This window comes from Ambystoma mexicanum, chromosome 1q (assembly GCF_040938575.1).
Source record: "Ambystoma mexicanum isolate Mex_15411 chromosome 1q, UKY_AmexF1_1, whole genome shotgun sequence".
NCBI lineage: Eukaryota > Metazoa > Chordata > Amphibia > Caudata > Ambystomatidae > Ambystoma > Ambystoma mexicanum.
The window spans coordinates 599,036,578-599,062,864 of record NC_090922.1 but is presented as its reverse complement, the minus strand read 5'-3'; the positions used below and the strand labels follow the sequence as shown (position 1 = coordinate 599,062,864).

Genomic DNA, 26,287 nt, shown 5'->3' with positions numbered 1-26,287 from the left:
TCCCAAGATCATGGTCAATGAGACTATTATACGTGAACTTAGGAAATACCCCAAGGTCATAGTCAAAGAGACTATCATTTGTACACTGAGGACATTTCCCAAGATCATGGTCAAAGAGACTATAAGAGCATTTAGGAAATTTCCGATGATTGTTGTTGAAGCGACTTAGGAAATAATTTAGTCTAGAAAGCATCCAAAGGGGAATGGGCACTACCTTCCGAATGAGAAACAAACACTTCCAAATTCAGTGACCTACAAAAAATAAAAAAAAGGTTGCTATCCCACAATTCTCCGCCAGGAGTCTTCAGACCTGCTTCTCTAACCCAATATATCAAACAAGTTTTAGTTAATGCAAAATAGTCAATACATTTGTAGCACCATCACCCTGCTGTACCTAGCATATTTAAGTTGTGTCGGCTATGCTCGTTTTTCCTCATGTGCCTCGCTCCTAAACACCATCCTTGATAACAAAAATATCAGAGGCTTTGACTTTACAAAAGTGTTGTTGCTAGTGGTTTACTCAGATTTCAGCCTTTCGGAGAACTCCTGTGATCACTGCTTTCCCCAAGAGATATGTTTCAAGTGCCAGAGGTTGTGTAGGTAGTAAGGGAAGGAGGTGAGGTTGAACATGTTGCAGGTGATAATGTAGGGCACCCAGATGGTTGAGGGTAATGGGTGGCCTAACAGGATTTTCGCACATCATGATCTGTATTTGCCCTGTCCAGGTTGTCTGCTCAATAGAGATATTCCGGCTCAGCTGTCCATATAGATTTGGTTCCTTTGAGAAGTGCTAATGTTACAACATCTTCTTGTGCTTTCTTCTAGGTGTGCTCCGATCCTGGCGTGATCAAAGACGGTTCTGAAGTCACCCGCTTCTCTCAGGAAGATGGTGCCTGATGGTGGCTCCTTGTTCCTAAAGAACGTGATCATCTGGTCCAACCTCCTCATACTTGGCTCCATTATCAAGACGATTGAGTGCCGTTTAGAAGTGACAACCGAGCGAGCAAGGACTAAGGCAGTTGAGGAACTTGGCAACCTTGCAAACTACAGCTTGCCGGCCAGAAGCCAACCCATGGTTTTCAACCACGTTTACAACATCAACGTGCCCCTGGATACCCTCTGTGCAATGGGGCTGGAGTCTTCAGGGGACGAAGTAGCAACCGCTGAAGGGGGCAGGATCACAGAGTACACAGAAAAAACGTCTGACAAAGAGGGACAGGTCTCCTTCACACACAAGATCAATCTCCCCACGCAAGTCTGCAAGTGTGCCACCACCCCTCAGGTCATCCAGAACCTGCTTAGTCGGATTGAGATGCTGGAGCGGGAGGTGTCCACCCTGCAGAGTCAATGCCCTTCCAGCTGCTGCCAAGACAGCGCCGCCACAGGTAATGGACATACTCTAATCACACGCATTTCTCTGGCAACGGGCGTGTCCACGCTAGCACAATCCCGGGCCAGTTTAGGAGTGGCCATAAACTGATTCTACTCTGGTGTCCACAGATAGGTTGTGGAATCCCAGCTTATGTTGGCCACCATAAAAAGAAAACAGGATCCAGAGCCTAGCTGAGGTCACACAAGTGCCAGAGGCTAACCAACAACTTTCCAGCAGGTTTGGTACAGTTTATTGTGAGCTTAGTATACTGTGGTATGTTAAGAATTCCCATGTGAAAAGCGTATGAAGAAAGCCATCCCATTCATGCACAGTGGCCAGCTGTATACAGCTCACAACAATTCCGAGCAATACTGCCAGAAAAATGGTGTAATGTGTGAAGTGTATGGTGTGGCATGCCATTGTTAGAGTTCAGATATATTACGGGTACACTGATTCATAGTTTGCAATATACAGTTGTTCGTAGACAAGAGGTCTCTGCACAGCTGGGTAGATGTAAAGATCACATGGGATGAACGATGGTCCTGTCACTCAAATCATCCAGTGCAAGTAATCAGTTCCTGGGAGTACGGGTGGGGGTCAATCCAAGATCTCACGCAATGGTGCTGCGTCAGATTTTTGGGGAGCGTCCTTTGGCTGCCCTTAGCCTGATGAAAGGGTGTCCGCAGGTGGCCAGTTTCCATCTCTTGGCCAGTTACTTTGGAGCCCACTCCCGCCCAAACAATAGAACGTGAGTCTGGCACAGGCTTTCCTGTGTGTGCTCGCGGATCTGAATTCCCATGTTGGCAGGCTGGGCTGAGCAGCTGTGAGGTAGGTGGCTCCGTCTGGTGGTCAGTGATCGCATGTCAGGTATGGTGGCTTGCGTGTGGTTATTCGCTCTGGGGGAATAAGGTTAGGGGGGAGGTCGAAGCAGCACATGCAGGCTTGGATGCGGGGGTTTTGCAGTGTCTGATTTCGATAGATCTGATGTTATTTGGGTGCCCTCTTTCGGATGAATTTCAGCACTATAGTTCTGATTGATAGGTGGAAAAGGCACAGATTAGCCAACCGTTATCATGCACAGGGAGGAAGTTTCTGAATTTTAGATGGACCTCCATAGTTCCTATTTCTCTCGGACGGAAGTTCCGAAGTGTTATAGCTCTGCAAGAAAAGGCTGATCCACCAAGTTTTTTCCCAGTGTAGGTTTTAGGTTTTAGGCAAATGTCGTTGCTGGAGCTAAGTAGATGGTGATTTTCTTTAGAATGAATTCTGCTCCTTGGCGTGGATTGTAATGTGTGTTATACACATTGTTCGGAGGGTGATTCGTTTTTTGATTGGGAGCGAGTGTAGCATCCTTAGCGCTGATGTGATCTCTTCATGAGAGTTTGAGAAGTCTGGCAGCTGCATTTTGAATTCATTGCAGTTTCCTCAGTAAGTAGTCCAGCATTCTGCAGTATATGCTGTTGGCGCAGACTATCCTGGACATGATCAGGTAGATGATGGACAATGTTTTGTGCCTGAAGTAGAGGAAGGGGAGAATCTTTTTTAATTGCATGAAAATGGAAGAATCATTTCTTAATTATCAAGTGTTCTTGAGGTTCTAGTGTTAACTCGTTGGCCATTAGGATTTCAAGGTTTTTTGACTACTTTGGATGGTTTGGGTCACGTTCCCAGTTCTGTGGGCCATGGGATGTCCTGGTTGTTTCCTTGGTTGTTGTGTGTAATCATGATTTCCGTTTTGTCGGGGTTACTTTTGTGCTATTAGTGTTCATCCATTGATAGAGTTCTTTAAGAGAGTCTGTTAGCATGGGATTCTCCCCTTCTTTATCGCTGATTTTGTAGAGGATTTCGTATCATCTGTGTAATTGTAGCATGTGAAGCCTGGCCCTTTGATGAGATTGATTAGTGGCATCATATAGCTGTTGAAGTGTATTAGTGATAATGAAGAGCCTGGTGAAACTCCACAAGTGGTGTCACGCAGTGTGGATTTGAATAGTTTTAGCCAAACTGTTTCTTTTCTTTCGGACAAGAAATACTTAATCCAAAGCAATGTTGTGTCTCTGATCTCTATTTCTTCCAGTCTCTTGATGAGGGTATTACGGTTGACTGTTTTGAATGCTGGGGAGAGATCGAGTAGTATCAGTGCTGAGTTCATATTGGAGTCTGCATTGGTCTTTAGGTTGTCCGATATAGAGCGTAGTGCCATCTCTGAATCCTCTTCTGGGTCTAAAGCCAACTTTGTCTTGTCCAATAGTTGGTTATTCTTAATGTGTTCCAATTTTGTTGCTAGACATAGGTCTCTAATAGTTTTGCTGGGTAAGGAATATTTGAGATCAGTCTGTAGTTTGAGAAGTCATCTATATTGCCCGTAGTATATTTGAGGAGTGGTTTGATGTATACAGATTTGAAGGCTTGTGGTACTCTTCCCATTGAAAGTGACAGATTGAAGAGGTCTAGGTCGTAATCCAGAGGTGTATCCTGTGTAAGGAATGATTTGTAGATGTCTGGTGGACAGGGGTCCATTTTGGAGCCTGCTTCATTGCTTTTGTTCACCAATCTGCAGAATTGTGCTGTTGACATTTGGATGAAACTGTTCAGTCTGTTCTGTGGTCCAGGGATTGGTTGGAAGTGGTGAATGGTTGTTTGATCAATCTATTTTGTATGATTCCATGTATGTTGATGATTTTATATTTTCTTCTAGATTACTACTTTTGATGGTTCTCCAGTGTCTTTTCCAGATTGGGGGTGAGGGTTATTTTGGGGCTTGTTGGATGCATTTGATGGTATTTGGATCGTAAAGGGTATAATGAGGTGATTGTTCCATGGTATTTGGATTGGTGGTGCTGTTGTGATCAGGTTTTTATTGTCAAAGATTGCATCCAGTGTGTGTGTGTGTTGCTCCTTTCTCCATCTGTTGTGGTTTCATTGTGTCAAGCTGCTTAGTTAGAGTTTTCTGCGAATTTGCATTCCGTTCTTCGAACCATATGTGGAGGTCCCTGAGAAAGATCAAGTGATCCTGTTTAATGGCCACGTTTGTGACTGTTTCTATGAAGGTGTCTATGAAGGTTGTGTCGTAGGTCGTTGGTCTATAAATGTGGGATTTTTTGGTGGGTCTGAGGTCAAGTGAAGGACAAGGGATATGCAGTTCAGGATAGTCAGTGAGTGTTTTTTTTTATTTTTAGATGTTCTTTGTAGGCCACCGTGAGTCCTCCTCCTCTTTTTCCTTTTCAATGTGCCTGCATGCATTTGAAATTGTCAGGTAGACAGCTGAGAAGCATGGCTTAGTAGTTTTCACCCAGCCAGTTTTCTGTGATGAATATGATGTCGATTCCATCGTCGCAAAGTAGATTGTGGATCTCTGTTGGACATAGATCTTGTGTTGATTAGGCTGCAGTGCATTATTTTCTTCATAGTGGCTTGTTCGGTTCTTGCTTGCGTCTTTAAAGGGTTTTGTTGGTGACGCTCATCATTATCCTCAGGAAGTCGGTTGTGTTCTGTTAGGTCTGTTTCATCATTAATTGGGTCGGCAAGGCTTCGTTTTGGGTTTGCGTCTTCGGGGTCCTCTTCTGTTTCAAGTCCGTGTTGCCATGCGGGGAAAGTTAATTCATTAGAGGGACATGTGGTATATATTGATGAAATCACAGCTGTTGCGGTAGTGGGGATTCTATGCTAACAAATGCCTTGTTGAAACTCAGGCAAATCTTTTAAATTTCCCTTATGTAAGGAAGAGGGTGGGAGGGTGGGAGGGGTGCTTGGAAAACATGTTGGACCCAAATTTGTGCTTGCAATTTATTAATTTCATTTAGACCCCCTCGTCCCTTTAAAATTGTTAGTGGGGTGGTGGGCAGGGTAGGATGGTGGATTTCTGGGTGTGCTTGTGATAAAAGGTCAGTGAAGACAATAATCTTCTACTGATTTCGCTGTCCCTTTTATGACCATCCCAGGAGAATGGGGCTCACACCTCTCTTGTTAAAAGCAGGGATACCTGGTGCACCCAGGAAGGGCTACTGTGGGCTGAAGATACTATCTCTGCAGCTGACACTTTTGGCGTTGCTTCCTCTTTGGTCAGGTCCTGGAACATGTGATCAAGGTTAGGATTCAGAGCTAAAAACATTTATAAACCCCAATGCTTGTGTAGCGGGTCATGCCGTTCAATCCACTCCGTAATGCATTGCTTGTACTTTGGGAGCCTGATTGCAAGCAATTCCCTTTGATATGCTCTTCTGCTCTAAACTGAAGTGTTTTTACAGGCTGTGTTTATTGCTGAAGGGTTTTAATGTTAGCTGAATTATGGATATGATATTGTAATTTTTATGGTTACAATCAGCATGCAATAACTTTGCCTATGCAATACATTTCCATTGCATCGATGGATGTTAGGGCAGGGGGCTGGAGTTCACCTTTGAACCTTGATGGGAATGCCTGTGCCCTGTGAGTCTTGAGCTCTTCACTGCTTTGAGATCTTGAATGGTGGCACGTTATATATGAATATTTTTGTAAGTCCGGTGAAGTCATGGATTTCTGAGGGGCCCCTTGATATCTAAGGTATGCCCTACATACGCCACCTTGCTTCTTCTTGCAAAACACCATCATTGACCCAGGTCTCCTTTGATTCTTGTCTCTGCAGGTCGCTTGGATTACGTTCCTCACTGCAGCGGCCACGGGAACTTCAGCCTGGACTCATGCGGCTGCCTGTGCGATGATGGCTGGGGTGGGAAGAACTGCTCGGAACCCCACTGCCCCATGGCCTGCTCTGGCCGTGGCATCTGCGTGGATGGAGAATGCGCCTGCGATACGGACTATGGTGGGGACGATTGCTCGGAGGTGCGCTGCCCCACAGACTGCAATTCACACGGGCTCTGTGTGGATGGCGAGTGCGTGTGCGAGGAAGCCTACACTGGGCCTGACTGCGCTGAGCTGCGCTGCCCCAATGACTGCTCGGGCAAAGGACAGTGCGCCAACGGCACCTGCCTCTGCCTGGAAGGCTATGTTGGCGAGGACTGTGGGCGGCGCCGGTGCCTGAACGCCTGCAGTGGCCGAGGACTCTGCCGCCAGGGGGAGTGCTCCTGTGACGAGGGCTACATAAGCGCTGATTGCTCAGCAGGTAAGTGTGGAGGCAAGGGGATGAGGGGATGGCACTGGAAGGGGGAGGAGGGAAATGGAAGAGAAGGAGGTGCGCAGGTGAAAGGGCAAGGGGGTGAAAAGAAAAGGAGGACAAGGCGAGCAGTAAGCTCACATGGGAGAGAGAGTTTAGACAAGCATGTTGGAGAAGCGGAATAGAAGGCCAATGGGTAGACAGGAAGGTTGGGAAGCAGTGGTTTAAGTGGGATACTGTATTGAGGTGGGCTCTCAATAGGGTGCATGGCCTAAGTACTCACCGAAGGGCGGGCTGGTGTAAGCAGGGGGCTGTGACACACTGCCGTTATTACCTTTGGTGCCCCCACCCCACAAAAGGAGGCGCTGGCTGCACATAAGTTGTAACAAAAATGTACCCCACCTCTCAGATGCAGCAGGCAGCCCTTTCATTCAAGGAGCTATAATGAAGCCAAATATTTCCTTCTGTTTGTTCTCCTTGACATTTTCCCCCTTCTCGATGCCTCAGGGCCTCATTGGTGTCCTCCGTAGACTAGTGGCAGGAGATGGATGGTACACTGTTCCCGTCACACCTCTGCTCTGTGTCCTTTGCTCTGGCTTTCTCTAAGCAGTTGGCCCTCTGATCTGGGAGGTCAGAACTTTGCCTGCCTTCTGGGTATTACCTCAGGGGCTGTGAAAGAAATGCACTCACCCTGTATCTCCTTAGGGGCTCCTGCCTTGTCCTTTCAGAAGGCCTACCTGTCACCAATCCCCTTGCAGTAATGCTGCTGTCCATCTGTCAACAGTCACTGTCAGGGAGTGCTTTTTTTGTGGCCTGCTGTTGCTTCTGGTATGTGCTCTTATTTTTCCTAATTTCCTTTTCTTCAGCCTATCAGTGATTTGATTATTCGTCCCAGAGGCCTCTCTGCTTCTTTTTATGGAATCTTCTTTGCCTGTCTGCTTTTGTGTTAGTTGATGCTATCTTCTTCTCTTATAGTCCTGCTTCTCTTTTCTGTCTGATTAGGCAGTGCTGCCTGTTCCCTTCTATTTAGAGCCTGCTTCTCCTCCTATATGGACCTTGCTATATTTTATCACTGCTCCATGGAAGTCAGGTCCTGTTAGGCCCAGTCCTCTATGGTAGGGGGTAAATTCCTCTCCATTTGTTGTCACTGTTTTCCTTTACCTTTAGAATGTCACAGAGTCACCTTAGGCTGTCAGTTTCCCGGGAGCAGAGGCTTGAACTCTCTGCCTACCCAGCTCTTTTGGACTACAACTGCCAGCAGACTGAGCTCCCATATACTATAGCAAGGGATCATCAAAATCATAGTACAACACATCTGGAGAGCCACAGTTGACAGACCCCGGCACCACAGCACCTCTCTGGGAGGATCTGTGTGTACTGTGGAGATGCCACTTCTCTCGTAGACTATTGGCATCCCAAAAGTGATTCAGCTGTCACACTCTGACTATTTCAGAGGATCTGAACATCTGCAGTGTTGCGGCTGAATTATATCAGATTTTGTGGCGCAGTTGGATCCTACTATCATAAATCAGATATTCCAGGACCATGTTCAGGAAATGTCCACGTTTTTCAGAGCCTTTCAGCTCTTTTCACATGTCCATCTTTAAAAAAAAGAAAATGCAATGTGTTTAGTTTAAAGAACTTTTCACAGAAAATTCTTCATCCAACATTCATAATAAAAAAATCTTCATCACAGACTTCAATATTAACACATTAATCCTACTCTTATAATAATTTACATAAACTCGTATTATACGTAATAAAACCTTATCAAATAACCACAATAACATGTCCACTTGATCATCACTCTAATCCTCCATGTTTATATCCATACAGCTCCTTATCTAATTAACTTTTTCCAGTTGGCAACAGTTATCTGCCACAGCTTGAAGAGAACCATATCCATGTGGCTATTCGTAGCCATTAAACGTTTTCCTCCAAAACGATGCAGTTCGTCTGCTGACAAACGCATGGACAAATTCTCTGAAGTAGTCTATATGCAAAGGATCCAGTGTCCTACAGCATGTCACAGTGTGTCTGAAAGTTTCCACAGCCTGTTTGATCTTACACAACCAACACCATCTTTCCTCTATGGACATACCTGATCTGGGCCCATCTTTGTCCATTTACCAAAACAAGTTGATGTAGAAAAGATTTTCAGTGGAAATGCCATGGACAGGTTCCAAATGCTTCATTTAATGCTACCTTAGAATATTCCCGCTTTTAATGGAATGGTGACTAGATGCAGACCACAGCTCACCGAGAGGCGATGCAGCAAACCACGGCCTCTAGTTGGTTTGTCGAGGTAGGTTGTTGCAGCCTCTCTAAATGAGATCATGATCAACCTAAATGTGCTGTTCAGTGGATGTTGGCTACAGGGTTGGGTGCTGAGTCTCTCTTATCTTTACACAGTCCAGGATTGCATTTGTGTGCAGCATTACAACGTTGACCATGTAACTTGTTCTGCTAGGCAAGTAATCAAACATTTTATTACATGGCACACAGGTTTAGCTGAACCTCCAGGGTAATGGCATGTTTGCCAATGTTTTGATGGTTCTCTGAAAGGAGTAAACACCAATTATCTAGGCTGCTCTACTTTGGGCATTCTGGGGGCAATAACATAGATAATCCATTAAGCCAGGTCAGGGGTCATTAATATACTCATTAACGACCATGCCACATTTATCTGAGTATCCACCATGGCAGATGTCCTGTGGACTATAAGAGTTGTCTGGCATGGTAGGAGGCTTCATGTATTTTCCCAACTTCTTGTCTGTTGTAGGATGGAATGATACTGGGGGTGGCATTATGGTAGGTGTAAGGGTCATCATGAATGTTTTCTAGGCCCGGTACTAGATCCTTAGTCATGGTCCAATTGATTCTGAGATTATTTTGGCCACCCGCTCCTCCAGGATTCTTAGTTATTCTGGCACTCACCTAAGCGGTGCCTGGGACTGTTAAGCTGTAGATAGGGCTATGCGTTAGGGCTACGCGTTAGTCTCATAAGAGTGGACGTGAAAAGCGTGTGGCTGGAGAGACTGACTTATGGTAGACATGCGGCCAGATGTCACTAACTTCATCCGTCTGACAGAAGCTGTATACTCAGCTCTCTAATTCTGGGGAAACTGGGAGGAAAAATGGAATATGGCACAGGAGCAAGAGGGCGCGGAGCAACACGTTTTCAATCTCCGGGTCCGCGCTTAGAAACCTCTGGGTATTAAGCGCGTTATAAATAACCAACCATAATCATAATCATAACCTGTGATTCAGACGGCATACAGGTAAGGTCTTTGCATACATAATAATGTGCTTTAAAATCATAAGGGAGACCACAACATGAAGCAAAATAAAAGTATTGGGACATGGGTTAAAGGTCAGGTAATACAGGATTTTTGGATGACATCCTCTCAATAAAGGATAAAGGCATTTAAAAAAAGTTTTTTCTGAGATTTGCTATAGGGTTAGGGAAGGATACATAGACAGACAACCTCAAACTTGTGGTCTTTTCCTGTCGAGAATGGCCAAGGGCGACTATGACCTTTAGTAGTGTGGGGATCATGCCTACTAAGGCACTACAGCCTAGGTTTTCTTGTAGGTCACTTTTTGTACATCCTACGACTATCCATCATTTAGCAATTCCCACTCTGCCAATAAAACCCAGAGTAGGCTTTGCCGATCCATAAACAAATCATTCCTGGGCTGACCCTTTCTCTGAGCCCTGCATTTTGCTGGGCTTTCCAAAGTTCTTTCCCGGCGTTCCTTAGGACGCTGATAATGATATTGATTTTGTCTTCATTTTAAATTGCTATTCACTTGTCGTTTGCTTTGTATCTCGTGGTTTTTCTTCGAGTAGAGACTGCCTCTCTCTGGGAGATGGGATGGAATTAGGGGACAGTGACAATGTCAGGGTTATTCGATTTCCCCTCCATCTAATGCTATGGCCTGTAACTTTGTGGTGACACCGGGGTTTGGTGGAGAGGTTGGTCCTGTTGACTGAGTCTGAGGGTGTGCAATGGGATTCCGAGCCCACATGTTTGTGCCTGGAATTTTCTGCACGCCATTAGTTTCTCTCTGCCACATTTTAGATCTTGCCAGTGGTCTGGCTCGCACAATTTCTTGGTTGGTTTTCAATTTGGGAGCCTACTTTTTCTGAATCTGAAATACAGGGGTGACCTCCAACATTACACATCCAGGCGGATGAGAGGCAGTAACCTGTGCTGTCTTAAGCAATGAGACGTGAAATCTAGGGGGCACTCACCAGTTAAGTGTCAACTCCATAGGAACAGTTAATTAGTTCATTGGTATAAAAATGCTGGTTCCCTGTACAAAACATGCTTCAAATTTCCAACGAAGATTTAGGGCCTAATTCATGGACGTTTAGGGTGGTGCAAGGTGACTTTGAAATGCCGACAAACATGTTCAACCAGGCCTAATTCACAGAGCGGTGCAAAGTGTATTTTTGCCGAGCAAAGTCACTTTGCACTTCAAAGTACTCTTTGCACCGCGCTAAATGGTCCTAATTCACAAAATAGCACTATGTCTGGGCTACTTAGTGCTTTTTTAAATTATGCTTTACAAAAATACACTTTGCACCACTCTGTGAACTATGCCCCGTTAAACGTATTTGCTGGCAGTGCAAAGTCACTTCGCACCGTGCTAAACGTTCCAGGAATTAGGCCCTAAGTTTACAAAGATTCCTTCGATTAAGTCATACCACATACTCACAGTTATATATGCTTATATAGGCCACCCCTTTCACTGCAGTAATTTCTTATACTTCTCATCTCCAACAATGAGTTAGATGCTGCCTGAATAATATTGAAATTGTTTCATCTATTAGCACCCCCCGGGCAGGCACCTCAGACAATCAGGTTGATCAGAATGCGGGCTGAACCTTATGATACAAGCTTGCGCTCCGAATAACCTCGGCGGTGCCGGGCACCGACCCCACAAATTTCCCTCTCTCCCCCGCCGTCCCCGCTTCTCCCCCCACCTTCTTCCCTCGCACTTACCTGAAGAGGTTACGGCTCTGCTGTGCTGTGGCACCGCTCCTCTTAAGTCTGATGGCTGCCATAGAAATGGAAGAGGGGCTCTAATTGGATCCTCGCTTTCATTTCCATAGCAGCCATGTTAGATTACTATTTCTTTGAAAGAACCGATTGCGCTCTCGTTACGACCTGATTTTGGGCTAACTGCACAAAAAACCCCGACTTGCTTGTAATGGAAAGGGTTGCTTTAATGTGACAGCCCACAGCTCACAAATAAACGCTAACCTGGCTCCTTGGCCTTACAGACTACAGATCAAATAACAATCAACAAAACAATTAATTAAACAATTCATCAATTCCTGCACCTTATTCCATCCCCTCCCCCTAAATTCCTCTCAACCTTCATTCCTGCTTCCCCCCACATCTCCCCGAGGTCACACTGCTCCTTCTTCAAAACGTCTTCCCCCTTTTTGTACCCACCGGGTTAGCCTGTCCATGCAAGCAGTGCTACCCCCCCTCCTTTACCGCGCTACTGCCCCTTTTTGCTTTACCAAACCATCCTCCAAAGGGCCATGTCCCCAGCAACCTCTGCCCCTTAAAGACCTCCCTCACCATTTCGGGGTATCACATCGACAAACTCATTATTTTGCTACTAAGAATGAGGATTGAACATGCACCGGGGCCCTTTAAATGAAAGGTGCTTGACTTTGGAGCATTATTTGAGGGCTGAACTTCAATTCCCCATAATTAACACCATGCTAATAACGTGCCGTGACATGTTCCATTATGTTCCACTTAGGCACTCGTTACGGATTCCATGCGATCCCAGCAGGCACACTTTACGTCTAAATGTATTGGTATGCCATCGCCCTAAGCCATTGGCAGAGCAGCTCTCATCATGAAGGGCGACAGGCATAGCGGGGGATCAGAGGCGAGGGAGCGAGAGGAAGGAATACGTTTTTTGTGCAATGCATTTTTTGATACCTTGTATTGCTCTAACCTCAAATGGCTGGCACCCATTACCGAGGGTGAGACGCGATGAGATAACAGCGGACACATCCCGTTCATAAATGGAGAGCGTATTTTGCTTTTGCCATGCTAGATGCAAGCCAGGATCCCACTGTGAAGCTTGAGGCAGAGCGCGGTAACACTGGGGACTGCACCAGTTACCCCTTCAGTGCATACTTTGCAGTGATATGATATGTGCCACATTGTATACCAGCCGGGAAGCTTTAGCAGCTGCACTGGCATCACTACAATGTCCTGGCAACAACTCGAGGCTGCAAAATAAAATGCAGTACTGACTCCGTTTACCAATTTTGTGTTTTCAAACCTCTCATTTCAATACACCTTTTAAAATAACATCAGTAATGTTTGGAATCTTGCGGCCTGGGCCTAACGTCATGATTTCATGCTAAAAGGATTTGGCTTCTCTTTCTTTTGTTAAATGCAGCTTTTTTTATGGCCTTTTTTGCTAAGACAGAAATTCCAGACTCGTATTCCAGGCATACTGTTCCTTCAGCCAATGAAGTTTAAAATGTCCCTTGTTTTCTTCATTTTGAGAATGATCTGTAGTGTGATAATTCTTTTACTTATCATTTCATTCTGCAACATCTGATGAACAAGTCTGTAGCACTTCAAAAGCGAATGCTTCATTCCATCTCTGCATAGTATTTTCAGTTAGTCCAATAAAAGGTATCAAAACCTGCATCTTGTATGATTTTAAAACTGGACAAACATGGCATAAAATGTATCTTTGCAGTGCAGAAAAGAACAGACCAAGGTTAATATTATACGTCCATACTGATTTCAGGTTCAGAGTCCACCTGTGACCCAAACAGGACATTTATAAGCCCAGGTCAATGTTCCAATAAGGTTGTACTGTTACATTTTGAGCGCATATCCAAAGCAAAAACTTCAGCAGTCCCACAGTATTACCTACTAAAACTACAGAAGGATCATATTCGGAGTTTGCACCTGCCCAAACAAACCCAGAAATAGCGGAGGCATTTGCCAACTTTTATGCCCCGCTCTACGCCGCTCCAACGGCCCCCACGGACCCATCTTTTCTGGAAGAGATCATGCTCCCGCGGTTGTCGGAACCCCAAAGAGCACACCTAGATAGGGAAATAGACAAAGCCGAGATCGCGGAGGCTATGACCCAACTACAATCGGGGAAAACACCAGGCCCAAATGGCTTCCCGGCCGAGACCTGGAAGAAGTTAGGCACCAACAAGATGGCGGCCCCCCTTTGTGATCTGTTCCTAGCCGCCAAGACGCAGGGCACCCTTCCCCCGGACCTACGAACCACCAATATCGTGGTCATTCCCAAATAAGGGAAACCTCCCGACCAATGTAAGTCGTATAGACCGATATCGCTAATTAATAGCGAAACTAAAATCCTGGCCAAAGTATTGGCAAATAGGCTCCAAACGGTCATAACGGCACTGGTCCATCAGGATCAATGCGGCTTCATGCCGCAAAGATCGACCAGAATGAACCTGCGACGTTTACACCTGCTCCTGGAAAGGGCCCCAACCCTTAATACACCACTCGCATTGCTTGCAATTGATTTTGAGAAAGCGTTCGATTTGGTGGTATGGGCAAGTCTCTGGTCAATAATGAAACGTATGAGCATAGGCGAAACCTTTCTCAGTTGGGTTCAACTTCTATACGAGACCCCCTTGGCCGCAGTTAGAGTAAATGGTTGGACTTCTAGGACCTTCCCACTGGGCCGAGGCACTCGACAGGGCTGCCCACTGTCCCTCCTCCTCTTCGCCCTGGCAATAGAGCCACTAGCCCGATGGCTCCGACAAGTAACTACATGGTCCGGATTCCAATGGCCGAACGGACGGAAGGATAAACTCTCCCTTTATGCAGACGACCTACTGTTGTATTTGAGCAACCCGGACCACACATGCCCCATCATAGCCCGAATGCTGATGACCTATGAGAATTTCAGTGGCCTCAGGGTAAACTGGGGGAAATCAGTCCTCTTTCCGATTAAAGGTGATGATCTGGCAATTCCCCGGGACACCCCATGTCGAGTGGAGAGGGAGGGTTTTCGTTACCTGGGCATATGGGTCACTGGGACACTATCAAACTATGTGATGCATAATTTACACCCGCTGATCGACCGCTTCGATGGCGACGTACAGCACTGGAGGCTCCTGCCACTAACACTCATGGGGAGAGCGGCCCTATTCAAGATGATGGCGCTTCCACGTTTCCTCTATGTCCTGCAGAACGCCCCGCTAGCCATAACAAATTCGGAGTTCACCCGGGTAGAGGGCCTCCTAAGGAAACTAATATGGAAGGGGGGGCAGCCCCGAATAGCACTAGCCACGCTGCAGCGCTCTGTTTGGGGGGGGGCATAGGAGTCCCACATCTCAGATCCTACTACTGAGCCAGTCAATTAAATATAGTGAATGACCTCCTCCATGGGGACCCAGAACTCCCACATACCAGAGCGGAATTACCTATAACCCAGGATACCCCGCCAATCCGAACACTATACCAAAGCCTACCCAGACCCCCCGCACAAACCACTTCATCCCGTATCATGACTGTCTGGAGGCAGGCCCATAGACACATAGGCTGGGAGAACAGGATCACCACGGCATAACCACTATGGGGCAATCATAAGCTGATGGAGGTTAAAAAACTGACCACATGGACCCGATGGGTGAGGGCCGGGATAACAACAGTGGGAGATGTTATTGCGGATGGCGCCATCCTTCCGTTTGAAACACTTCAACAGAAATTTGGAATCCCAGCAGCAGAACAATATCAATACACACAACTAACACACGCTCTCCGGGGCTACAGGCAAGAACTTGCCGACGCACCAGATTATACACCCCTGGAACATAATCTACTGACACAGCATATCCCCACCAAGGTGACGACTATACTGTATAAGGCCATCAATGCATTCGCTACTCCGGAACTGGCCAGCCTCAAAACCAGATGGGAGCGGGATATTGGGGATATTGACCCTGAGGACTGGATTCAGGTCCTCATGCACTCTCGCGAAATAGCAATAGACTCCAGAATAAGATTGGTACAGCTCAAAATACTTCACAGGGTATACTACCCCCGCGTGGCCCTTTTCGGTTGGGGGAGGGCAGCAGAGCCCAATTGCCTGAGATGCCGGGGGGAGGAGGGCACTTTTTTTCATCTCCTCTGGGACTGCCCCAAGATCAGAAACTTCTGGACACAATGCTCACAAGTACTTAAAAGAACGCTGGGCCGCACAATAACAGAACCGGCAATAATGCTACTGGGTGCTCTGGATGAAAGCACCTCGAACAAATTGGAGGGTATTTTTCTCTCCACAGTAATGGGCGTGATAAAGCGGGCCATAGCACAGAAATGGGGTGCACCGGAATGCCCAACAGTCGACCAATGGGTCAACGAAATGGACATCTTCGCGACAAAAGAACATAGAATATACACGGCACGGGGGTGCCCTGCAAAAGCTACGAAGATCTGGGGAAAGTGGGAAGAACGTGAAATCTGAGAACTATTGGTGGGCGATGGCGGGAGTACTGAAGCCCTATCTTGAACATTACAGGCGACATACCACTGGAGGTGATGCATGGCGTGACAAACGTGAACAGATCAAGGAATCAACCCGGGATGGGGGTGTGGAAGGGGGGAGGGGGGAAACTGTTGATATGTTGTATGAATGTGTTTAAATCATCAATAAAATGTTTATTAAAAAAAAATTCGGAGTTTGCCTCCTCCGGTATGAAGATCGCCTGTCAGATGCACCCAATCCTGGGGATACATGAACCCTACATGAACCCAGTGCTTCAAGTGGGCCGGGGCTAGCCGGGGCCAAGTACCTGCTGTCTCCAAAAAATGGGGCTGAGCCGGGTCTCTGGCGGGGCACCCTGGCACCACAACACCATGGCAGCCGCTATGGGATATTAGCCTGCTGGCACTGCCATGATCAAAAGACAGTTGTGGCTGGCAGTCACAGCTTCAGGATGAGCCAGCCACCCACAGCATCCCCTAAATGAAACTTATCTTGGGACAGCTTGTGGGCCAGGCTAGCCCTGATAAACAGGTGCGCGCAGCATTCGCCACTTTAGTTTGTATCACCTGCTGTACCAGAGACGGCATGCCGGATGAGAAGAAGCCCTGCCACAACAAACGTCGGCAAGCAAGGTAAATCGAATGAATTCCACTTTTCCCCGGGTCACTTGCCTTTGTTTACACCACTCTGAAAACGAAGAACACTTGTCTTGTGCATTTATTTTGGAAAGCTGATAGTTTCCCACTTCTCCAGAGCATTTCCCAGGGGGCTGTTGGAGGACCGATCAGCTGTATTTCCTACCCAGACCCCTACAACAGGCGCGTCCTCTCACCTTTCCCTGTACACTCACTCCAGCATCCTCAGGCATGTTAATATTCCATGTGGTTAAATAAATAAAATGGCCACGGAGGCCATAGACTTAGAAGTAGTACTAAAGTAAACACAAATAAATTGTTAGTCCTACGTCTATGTCATTGGCCTGTTGCGGGGTGGTGGGTGGGGGTGCGGGTGCTCACAGGCACACTCCTCTCATTGGAGATGAGCGGCAGGGTAGGGGAAGGGGAAGGAAATGGGGGCGCACATTCACACGCAGGAAGAGTCGTGCCAGGCCCGATTTTGGGATTTGGAAATCGGGTCCTGGCAAAAACCGAGACTGTAGCCACCCACCCTTCCAATCCCGGGACTTGGTTTATAGAAAACCAGGACATCTGGTCACCCTACACTGCATGCACCCAAACTCCTGCAAGTTAGCTAGCAGTTTTGCCATTGATTGCCTTTGCTGCACATGAATAATGGTAGCATTGAGACTGCCTCCGAAAGCTGCGCCCTCTATTGTTGATAACGTTTGTTGGTGCTATCCGCCTTGTTGATTTCTGGAGAGACATATTGGCCCTCATTACAAGTCAGGCGTTAAGGGTTTAACAGCGCCGTCGGTGCCGTTAACCCTTAACGCCTGATTCCCACTCGAACGCCTGCTTTTTGCAGGTGTTAAAGTCCAAGGCGCTAAGCGACCTTGGTGCTAATTACGGCACCGTAATTTACGGTGCCGTAATTAACGCCTTCCCCATCCCCATTATGCCCTATGGGGCAAAAATGGGAATGGGGAAGGGCAAATGGTGAATGGGGAATTACCTCCCCACTCACCTTGGAATGAGGCGGTAATTCCGCCATCCACCATGGCGGAATCCGGCATGGACCATGGTGCTAATAGCACCATGGTCCACCGCCTGAGTTGTAATGAGGGCCATTGAGTCAAAGGTGGATATTGTGTACTGAAGTGCAATATGTGAACAAAGTACATATTTAAATTTACTGTTCACAAGGTTTATGATCATACTATGAAGACAAATAGTAATTTGACGATCGCAGCCAAACGTCACTAAAATGTAATTTTCAGGTATGCCGCAAAATTTCCAAAATGCTGCTAACAAAGACACAATAATTTACCAAATTGGTGAGCGATGTATGATTTTTTATTGAAAAGTTTGGACATCACTGCTTCTTCGCCATTGACCTAAAGAAATGAGAAAAAGCGTTTGGAAAACAATCCCCAAATATGTGCAAACACATTAAAAGAGAAAAAAGAGAATACAGTCACCAAGCACGGTAAAAACTCAGAATTTTTTTTAAAAAAAAAAGTGCACGTAAGACTTGCATTTAAAATGGGCTGTAAGCAGTTCATTTAAAAAAGTATGTTAATACAGCCTTTGTTTTCAGAATATTAAGAACCAAATTCATGGAACGTTTAGCACGGTGTAAAGTGACTTTGCACTGGCCATGCACATGTTGAACCGGCCCTAATTCACAGAGTTGTGCAAAGTGTATTTTTGCAGTGCAAAGTCACTTTGTACTGCGCTAAACGTTCCATGAATTAGCGGATTCATGGAATTATTTGTGTGGAAAATAGGGTATTTGCGGGCCAAACTGTGCGTAAATCCGCGTTCGTCGATTCATGGAATCAAATGCGCAGTACTTTTCCTAGACTTGCGTGGATTTCACGCAGGCATAGTATGTCTCTCTGAGCCGTCGAGTGCCATGCACGTGACTCCATGCAGAGTGTGGGCGCGGCTTGTGCAGATGGCTTAGAAGGGAGCGGAACACCAAAAATGGGGAAGAACTTGCTAAAAAAGTGGACGTTTCGAGGAACGGCCTGCAGGCAGTCCTTGCATGGCCACAATTGCATGGCATGAGATAATCATGGATTTGATTGTGCAACTTCTCAGCTGGGAAATGGCCACGCAAGTCCTTCATACTATCTGCCGCCTGAAGGCAGGTGTAAGTATACTTGCGCATAGGAATCGCAGTGCGGAGGTGGGTTTGCATGTCCGATTTTGGGGTGCATGTATGCAACCAGGGTACTGATCCAACTTAGTCATGAGGGGTGCGTGTACGCAGTGTAGCAGTGTGCAGGAACGGTTTACGGGGGTTCGCAAGCAGATTTTCCGAGATTTCAACCGAGTTACGATTTCTCATACTCATCTTGTCGGGGTGCCAGATGCACTTATCAGGGACCATGCATAGGGTCCCCGATATGCATGCCTGCATGCGGGGGACCCCACGCACTGTTTGAAGGGTGCATGTATTCGCGCCTGGGAGAGCACGCAAAGGTAGCTGTTTTGGCTGTTTTTGCTTTGTGTGGGGGTGTGCCGGCGGCATTCCGTTTACTTTGCGCAATAAATTCCATGAATACACGGGTCACGCATTTTTTAATCTGCGTGCAGGCTCGCACCGTGTCCTTCTCGGCGGCGCACAGCCCAGGCAGGATTTCTGTGCATATTTCTATGAATCGGGCCCTTAGTGTGCATGAGAGCTGACTGTCAATTGCAGGCATTAATTGTTTACCCAACAGGAGATGAGAGGGATTACAAGGTATGAGGGGGGCATTTTAATTTATGTCCCTAACGACCTCCTATAAGAAGTGATACTTTTGTTTCTCTTCTATCTTGTGTTGTGTCCTGCTGAGACACTGTTGCCAGGTGCCAGAGGGCCCACCTGGGAGCGGGAGAGAGATCAGATCCTGATTACAATTTCAATTTGCAAATGCAGCCAGGACAACATTTGGGATGTACAATTACAGTCCTACCAAGATTGAGGGAGTCGCTCAGCTCCGTCCCAGGTAAAATCACCATCACGATAAAAGTGTGCAATACAAAACAGGGCTTTATTGGTATGGCCAAAGATATAAGAATTCACAAAATTGCTCCACACAGAGTTTCATCTGTTCATTGGGAGTCATTAAGAAACAGTGTTGGCACCTAATTGAATTGAATTTGGTCCATGTAACCGACTCTAGCTTTAATGCCCCTTAGTGTCAGGTACTTTTGTATGGATGTGTAGTTTTGGGCGCTCTGTGTTTCCTTCTATCATCTCTTAGGGAGGGCCATCTTGTTTCTCTATACTTGGAGGAATGGGTGAGGAATTGGGTTTCGTCTTGGATGAGGAGGCCACGGGGCGCTGGGCACACACCTGATCTTCCTCTGGTTTCTTGGCCCGTCTGCATCCACCCATTACCACTCACTAGCCTAGTGTCGCTCCCGTTGAATGCGGTGCCTGTGGTCATCGTGTGGCTGACATGTTCAAGCTTTAGTAGTTATGCTGCACAGCTGTAGCCCCCCTTTTCAGCAATTTCGAACAGTTCATCGTGTTCTCTGCCGCTGCCTGAGACTGCACGCGGATTGTACAAGCGTTCATCTACTCGTTTCAGATCAAGGGTTGCTGGGGTTCATTTTTCTGCTTTTTGCTTATTTTGGCTTGTCGAGGAACACAGCGCAGTTGGAGCAGAGTAGCTGAAGCAATTACGATAATGGATTCTTAATTATGCTCTCTCTAATTGGTAGAGCTTTTAGTGTGCACTTGGAAGTTGGCATTAATGGTCTGACACACCAACTAATTGTGCAGTGCTTTGTTAGTTTCAAGGAAATGGATGGCGGGGGGAATAGATTGAGAGCCCTTCATACTGTCCATGAGATTATGAACCGGTTGCATGATTATTAAGTACTGTTGTCGACCAAAAGCTGAGCATTGTCAACCGGATCCCCCATGCCCGACATCTTGCAAGATATTAGGTATGCCATCTCTCCCGCCAAGCCCTGACCATCACGCCAGTCTCTGTGCGTGACCTAAGGAAAGTACCGTTACCTTTCAGTGAAAGGGACAAGGAATGAGACTCCACCGAAGTTGTGAGGACAGTGACATGAAGGACAGGGACCCTGCAGCTGTTTTAGTTCAATAATGCACAATCAATGAAAATCCATTCAGATAGCATATAGATGTTGATAGACTCCATTGAAGTGTATGGAGGCAGTGATGGGGGATTGAGTTGTAGCCTAAGGAGATTTTATGAGACCAGTTGATGGGTGACTGCGTATGGTCATCTTTTTCAATCCTACTCCTCTGGATTAATCACAGTCCTTACCAGCCACCTTTCCAGACAACTCCATTAAAGTGTATGGAAGCAATGATCTGGGATTGAGTTATATCCTAATGAGATATAATGAGACCAGTTGATTGGTGACTGCATATGGTCATCTTTATTGACCCTACTCCTCTGGATTCATCGGAGTCCTTGTTGAAAGCAAGCCACCTTTCCAGACATGTACATATATAAATGAGGCGTACCCCCTGTATAGGAGGCCAACACTAAAAGGTCTGAGTTTTGTATTCGTCTACTGTTACGTCATAGCAGAGAATTATGGAATTCACAATCAACTTCTACAAACTCACGACATATCCCTCCCCTTTCTCACCGCCTGCACTGTCCCCCTAGAGCAGCATTATAGAGGGTGTGGGTAACACAAGGAGGGACCATACACAACATAACATTACAGATGTGTATCTTTAAGGCATGGGCTGCATTTCACCTCTGAGTTCTAAGGGGAATCATAAACAACTCGAGCTTTCTTTTAGTTTATTTGTCAGATGTCACCAATCCGTGAAAATTCACCAAATTTGACATGCAATTGATCCAGGCAAATCCACACAAACATAACACATTTTGTGAAGTTTCTTAAACGTGTTCTTGCCCAAGAGGATTGCTGAATACAACATGTCTTTTGCATCGTGATTTCTATAGAGGTTGATAAATATTACATTATCGACTGGAACATCTCAAATTTGCGCACATTGAGTTTCAGGTGCACATCTAGGCTTCAACATGAAAGTGTGCACAGCAAAACGAAATGTAAAAATTGGAGCAGCCAAAATCAAGATGTTCCTTTTTTAAGAAAATCAAAATTATTTACATATGCATGTATCGGCAGAAGATGAGCAGCGACAAAACAGAATTAAAATGATACCACAAAACTCGTAAAATCTGCAAGTGAACCCCTGTAAACCGTTCCTGCATCCCACTACATTCCGTACGCACACCCCTAAGTTAGATCGGAACCTCGGTTGAGTACACGCAAACATAAATCCGCCATGCAAACCCACCTCTGTGCTGCGATTCCTACGTGCAAGTGTCTTTACGCCTGCCTTACTATGCCAAGAGACGTGTGGGTGGTTCCATGAATACATGTTGTTTGGCGCAATTGTGGGCGTGCATGGGATTGCCTGCGGGAAGTCCCTCGACCGACTACATTTTTGCATGTTTTTCTCCATTTTCTTTGTTCCACCCGCTTCCCAGCCCTGTGCGCAAGCCATTCCGATGCTCTGAGTGTTGTATCGTGCAAGGCGCTCAATGGCTCGCAGAGACGTGCCAGCCGACGCGAACACCACGCAAGTCCAGGAAAAATCCCACGCATTTGATTCCATGAATTGATGAAAGGGATTTCGTACACTGGCGCACAAGTTCACTATTTTCCGCACAAATAATTCCATGAATCAGGCCCTTGTCTTGGTCCTCAAAAGTTTCATGTTGGTCGGGTCTCATCATAGAATCCAGCACTATGGGAACCCAAGTGATCGTCATAGTGTAGCTTATTTTTTTAATGCTTTGTTTGTGATCTCTAGCCTGGTTTATCTTCAATTGTCATTAGGTGTGTTGCAAAATAATCCAACATTTCTGAAATGTGTTTATGGTATGTTATGTTAATGTAACTTATTAAGCGCACGTTCACTGAAGTATCATGGCGCTATAAGAAGAGAGATGAAATGCTACATTATGTCTTTGCAAAATCTCACACCGAAATCACCTTTCAGAAATGTAACATACTATCATGTGCACACCCTCACACCAAAATCATCTTTCAGAAACGTTACATTGTATCATGTGCACACCCTCACACCAAAATCACCTTTCAGAAATGTTACATGATTGTGTGGCAAGTGTATTCCCGAACGTTCTCAACTTTGGGAAAGACAAACACAATCTGGTACCTTAACCAGTCAGGCCTTGACAACATCGTAGGCCATTGGGCCTACTCAGGTCTTATTGTTCACCCGCTAATGCAACCACCTATGTGGTCTTTTAAAAAAAGCCCATGAGTGTTGGCTACGTGAACATGAGGAACACACACATGTTGCTGTATAATAATGAAAACAATTGCAAATAAAAATACATTATTCCAAAGAAATGTATGAACCAAAGGGAAGATCTTTGTTTCTATGCGTGCTCAATGAGTGTCAAATGTTGAACACACGTGTGGTGGGAAGAGTCCTACTCATCCCCCCCCCCCCTTTTTCCCCATTAGTGAGCCACACATTGGACGGAGGAGTTTGCACTTGTTTCACGTGTGTGTTAGTGCTTTGAAGAGCTAAGGGTGCTGCTAGGTCTGGAAAAGATCTGGGGCTACGCTAATGTTGTTACTGTCAGGGCTAGCTAGCCTTTTGGTTCTAGCCCCTGAGCTTCTATCCGGGGCTACAACCAAAAGACCTGGTGCTATAGGTCCCCCAGAACCCCCTAGCAACGCCTCTGGTCAGAGCCTATGAACAATAGCTTGTTTTGCAAATTGTGATTTCTGGTAGGGGCCACAAGAAATCAACTTGTATTCTTAGGCTTTAACAAAGGCTAGAAACATGTGGAAACTCATTCCACCAAAATCATCTTTTAGAAACGTTACATTAGATCATGTGCACACCTGCACAGCAAAATTACTTTTCAGAAACATTACATTATATCATGTGCACAACCTCACACCAAAATCACCTTTCAGAAACGTTACATTATATCATGTGCACACCATCACACCAAACTCACCTTTCAGAAATTTTACATTATGTCATGTGCACACCCACACACAAAAATCACCTTTCAGAAATGTAACATACTATCATGTGCACACCCTCACACCAAAATCATCTTTCAGAAACGTTACATTGTATCATGTGCACACCCTCACACCAAAATCATCTTTCAGAAACGTTACATTGTATCATGTGCACACCCTCACACCAAAATCATCTTTCAGAAACGTTACATTGTATCATGTGCACACCCTCACACCAAAATCATCTTTCAGAAACGTTACATTGTATCATGTGCACACCCTCACACCAAAATTACCTTTCAAAACTCTTACATTGTATCATGTGCACACCCTCACACCAAAATCAACTCTCAGAAACATTACATAATATCAAGTGCACACCCTCACACCAAAATCACCTTTCAGAAATGTTACATGATTGTGTGGCAAGTGTATTCCCGAACGTTCTCAACTTTGGGAAAGACAAACACAATCTGGTACCTTAACCAGTCAGGCCCTGACAACATCGTAGGCCATTGGGCCTACTCAGGTCTTATTGTTCACCCGCTAAAGCAACCACCTATGTGTCTTTTAAAAAAAGCCCATGAGTGTTGGCTACGTGAACATGAGGAACACACACATGTTGCTGTATAATAATGAAAACAATTGCAAATAAAAATACATTATTCCAAAGAAATGTATGAACCAAAGGGAAGATCTTTGTTTCTATGCGTGCTCAATGAGTGTCAAATGTTGAACACACGTGTGGTGGGAAGAGTCCTACTCATCCTCCCCCCCCTTTTTCCCCATTAGTGAGCCACACATTGTGCCCATTATTTGAGGGTTGCCATCCCTGAATAGTTAATTTTGACTAAAGTTGATAGCCTGTGATGATGAGAACTGTGTTTTGTGAACCCTTATCTCCAAAATACATGTTCACAAATTGTCCATGAGAGAATTTGCAGTTTGTGGACTTCACTGTAGATCCACAGAGTTGCCTGGGCTTAGACCCAAAGGCTGTGTGTCTTGCTTCGATTCCCTGGATCTCTGTTGGCAAAACCCCCTTTTCCCTATCTGCCAAGTCCCCAAGCACCCCATGATTCAATTGAACACCGCCTGAGGCTTGGAAACTTTCTTCTTTCTTCTCTGAACCCTGGGCCCAGATAAAGTGACTGCAGTCCATGGTGCGTTCACACTGTGATCATGTTTAACCTACCAAGTATGCATAAACCTATCCCATCTCTAAAGGGGACTTTACGGATATCTTTTCATCCCGCCCTCCGCCCAAGGTGACGCAATGCCTTCCAGAAAAGAACACCCACCCATTGTTTCACACCTCAATGCCATGCCTTCAAAATCTCCCATAACAAACTGCCAGTCAGAGCAGGATGGATAGCTAACATTCATAAAACAGACCGACTGCCCCTATAGACTTCATCTGAGTCTCATACATTTCCCAACTCAGTAGCCTCACACACTGTCCTGGAGTCTCACTAATTCCCACATCACTTAGCAAATCTACTGTCCTCATCTGCCCCTCCACATTGGCTCATATGACGGAATTTGAGTCTGACATGTTTCCCTATCACTGGTGTTAACATGTCCTGAAAATCCCTAGTTTAAGCAGAAATGATAGGCTGGGAAATCCCAGGCTCAATAAAGAAAATAGTCATGGTAAAATGGCAAAACCTGCTGCATTAACAATCCACATAAGGCAGGACAGCATACAAGCAAATATACTCTTGAGGTCTCAGCATTCTAATGCGAAACAACGGTTTAAAAACTTTAAAAATGTCATCATTGACGTCACATCACAATCTTAGTTACAAAAACCTGCTGGGTACAGAGATTGGTTAAGGGAATAGACTATGTATACATTCTATATGAGTTAGTCTTCTCATTGGCTATACTATATCTGATGGCTCCACCTGGGACCACCTCTAAAGTGATAATAGAGACTAAATGTAATTTTAAAAGTAGTTAATTGGTTAATGCAACATCTACGTGGCAGAATAACATTGAGGGTTTCCATTGGTTGGCCCCTTACTTTCTAAACTTGAACAATTGACAGGTCATCACCACATGAGCCAAAATGGGAGTAGGGGAAGAGAAACTCAGGAACTGCTTCCTTCCAATTAAATAAGATATTATTCTGAGAATATGTGGGGAGACGATGCAGATGTTTATATGTGTCTGTTCTTAATGAATAGACACTGTTTTGGGATTGTGGGTCTCGTGTGAGTGGACCGCATTCAGAATTATTTCGCCCTGCATTTATTAAGATTTTAGCTAATATGACGCAAGCGGTATTACTTTTCTAACCATTAGGGATTTGGACAGTCTATTCATTATGAGGTTTAGCTCATAGTCGGCACCTTGCATTCAAAGGCTGGTTGTTCCTTGATTAATCTGAGCGAAATATGTCTTGTGCCACGGCAATTATTATCTTGTGTTCTTTCCTGAGCTGTCCATGTACTCCCTAATGTCTCTGTAACCTTGGCGAGGCTTGGACCGCTACCGTCTGCACTCTGCACAGATCTGTATTTCAATGGATTAAGCATTTTGAGTCTCATGAAGCCTCAAGGTCTTTATTCATTTTAATGCATGCTATGACTTCCATTTTAACAAAGATGGCTGCTTTCTCTGTTGCATTTCCATGTTAGCAAA

General features: G+C 45.6%; 1 protein-coding gene across 4 annotated transcripts in view; it reads left to right on the top strand.

Moving 5' to 3' along the window:
* Positions 1–26,287, top strand: part of TNR (tenascin R) — a 2,098,594-nt gene that overhangs the window by 1,643,652 nt on the left and 428,655 nt on the right. For all 4 annotated transcript variants that reach the window (XM_069641143.1, XM_069641142.1, XM_069641141.1 and 1 more), the window contains 2 exons: positions 826–1,385; positions 5,997–6,473. In XM_069641143.1, the coding sequence (XP_069497244.1) occupies positions 887–1,385; positions 5,997–6,473 (976 nt within the window). In that variant the 5' untranslated portion in view covers positions 826–886. The remainder of the gene's footprint in view (positions 1–825; positions 1,386–5,996; positions 6,474–26,287) is intronic.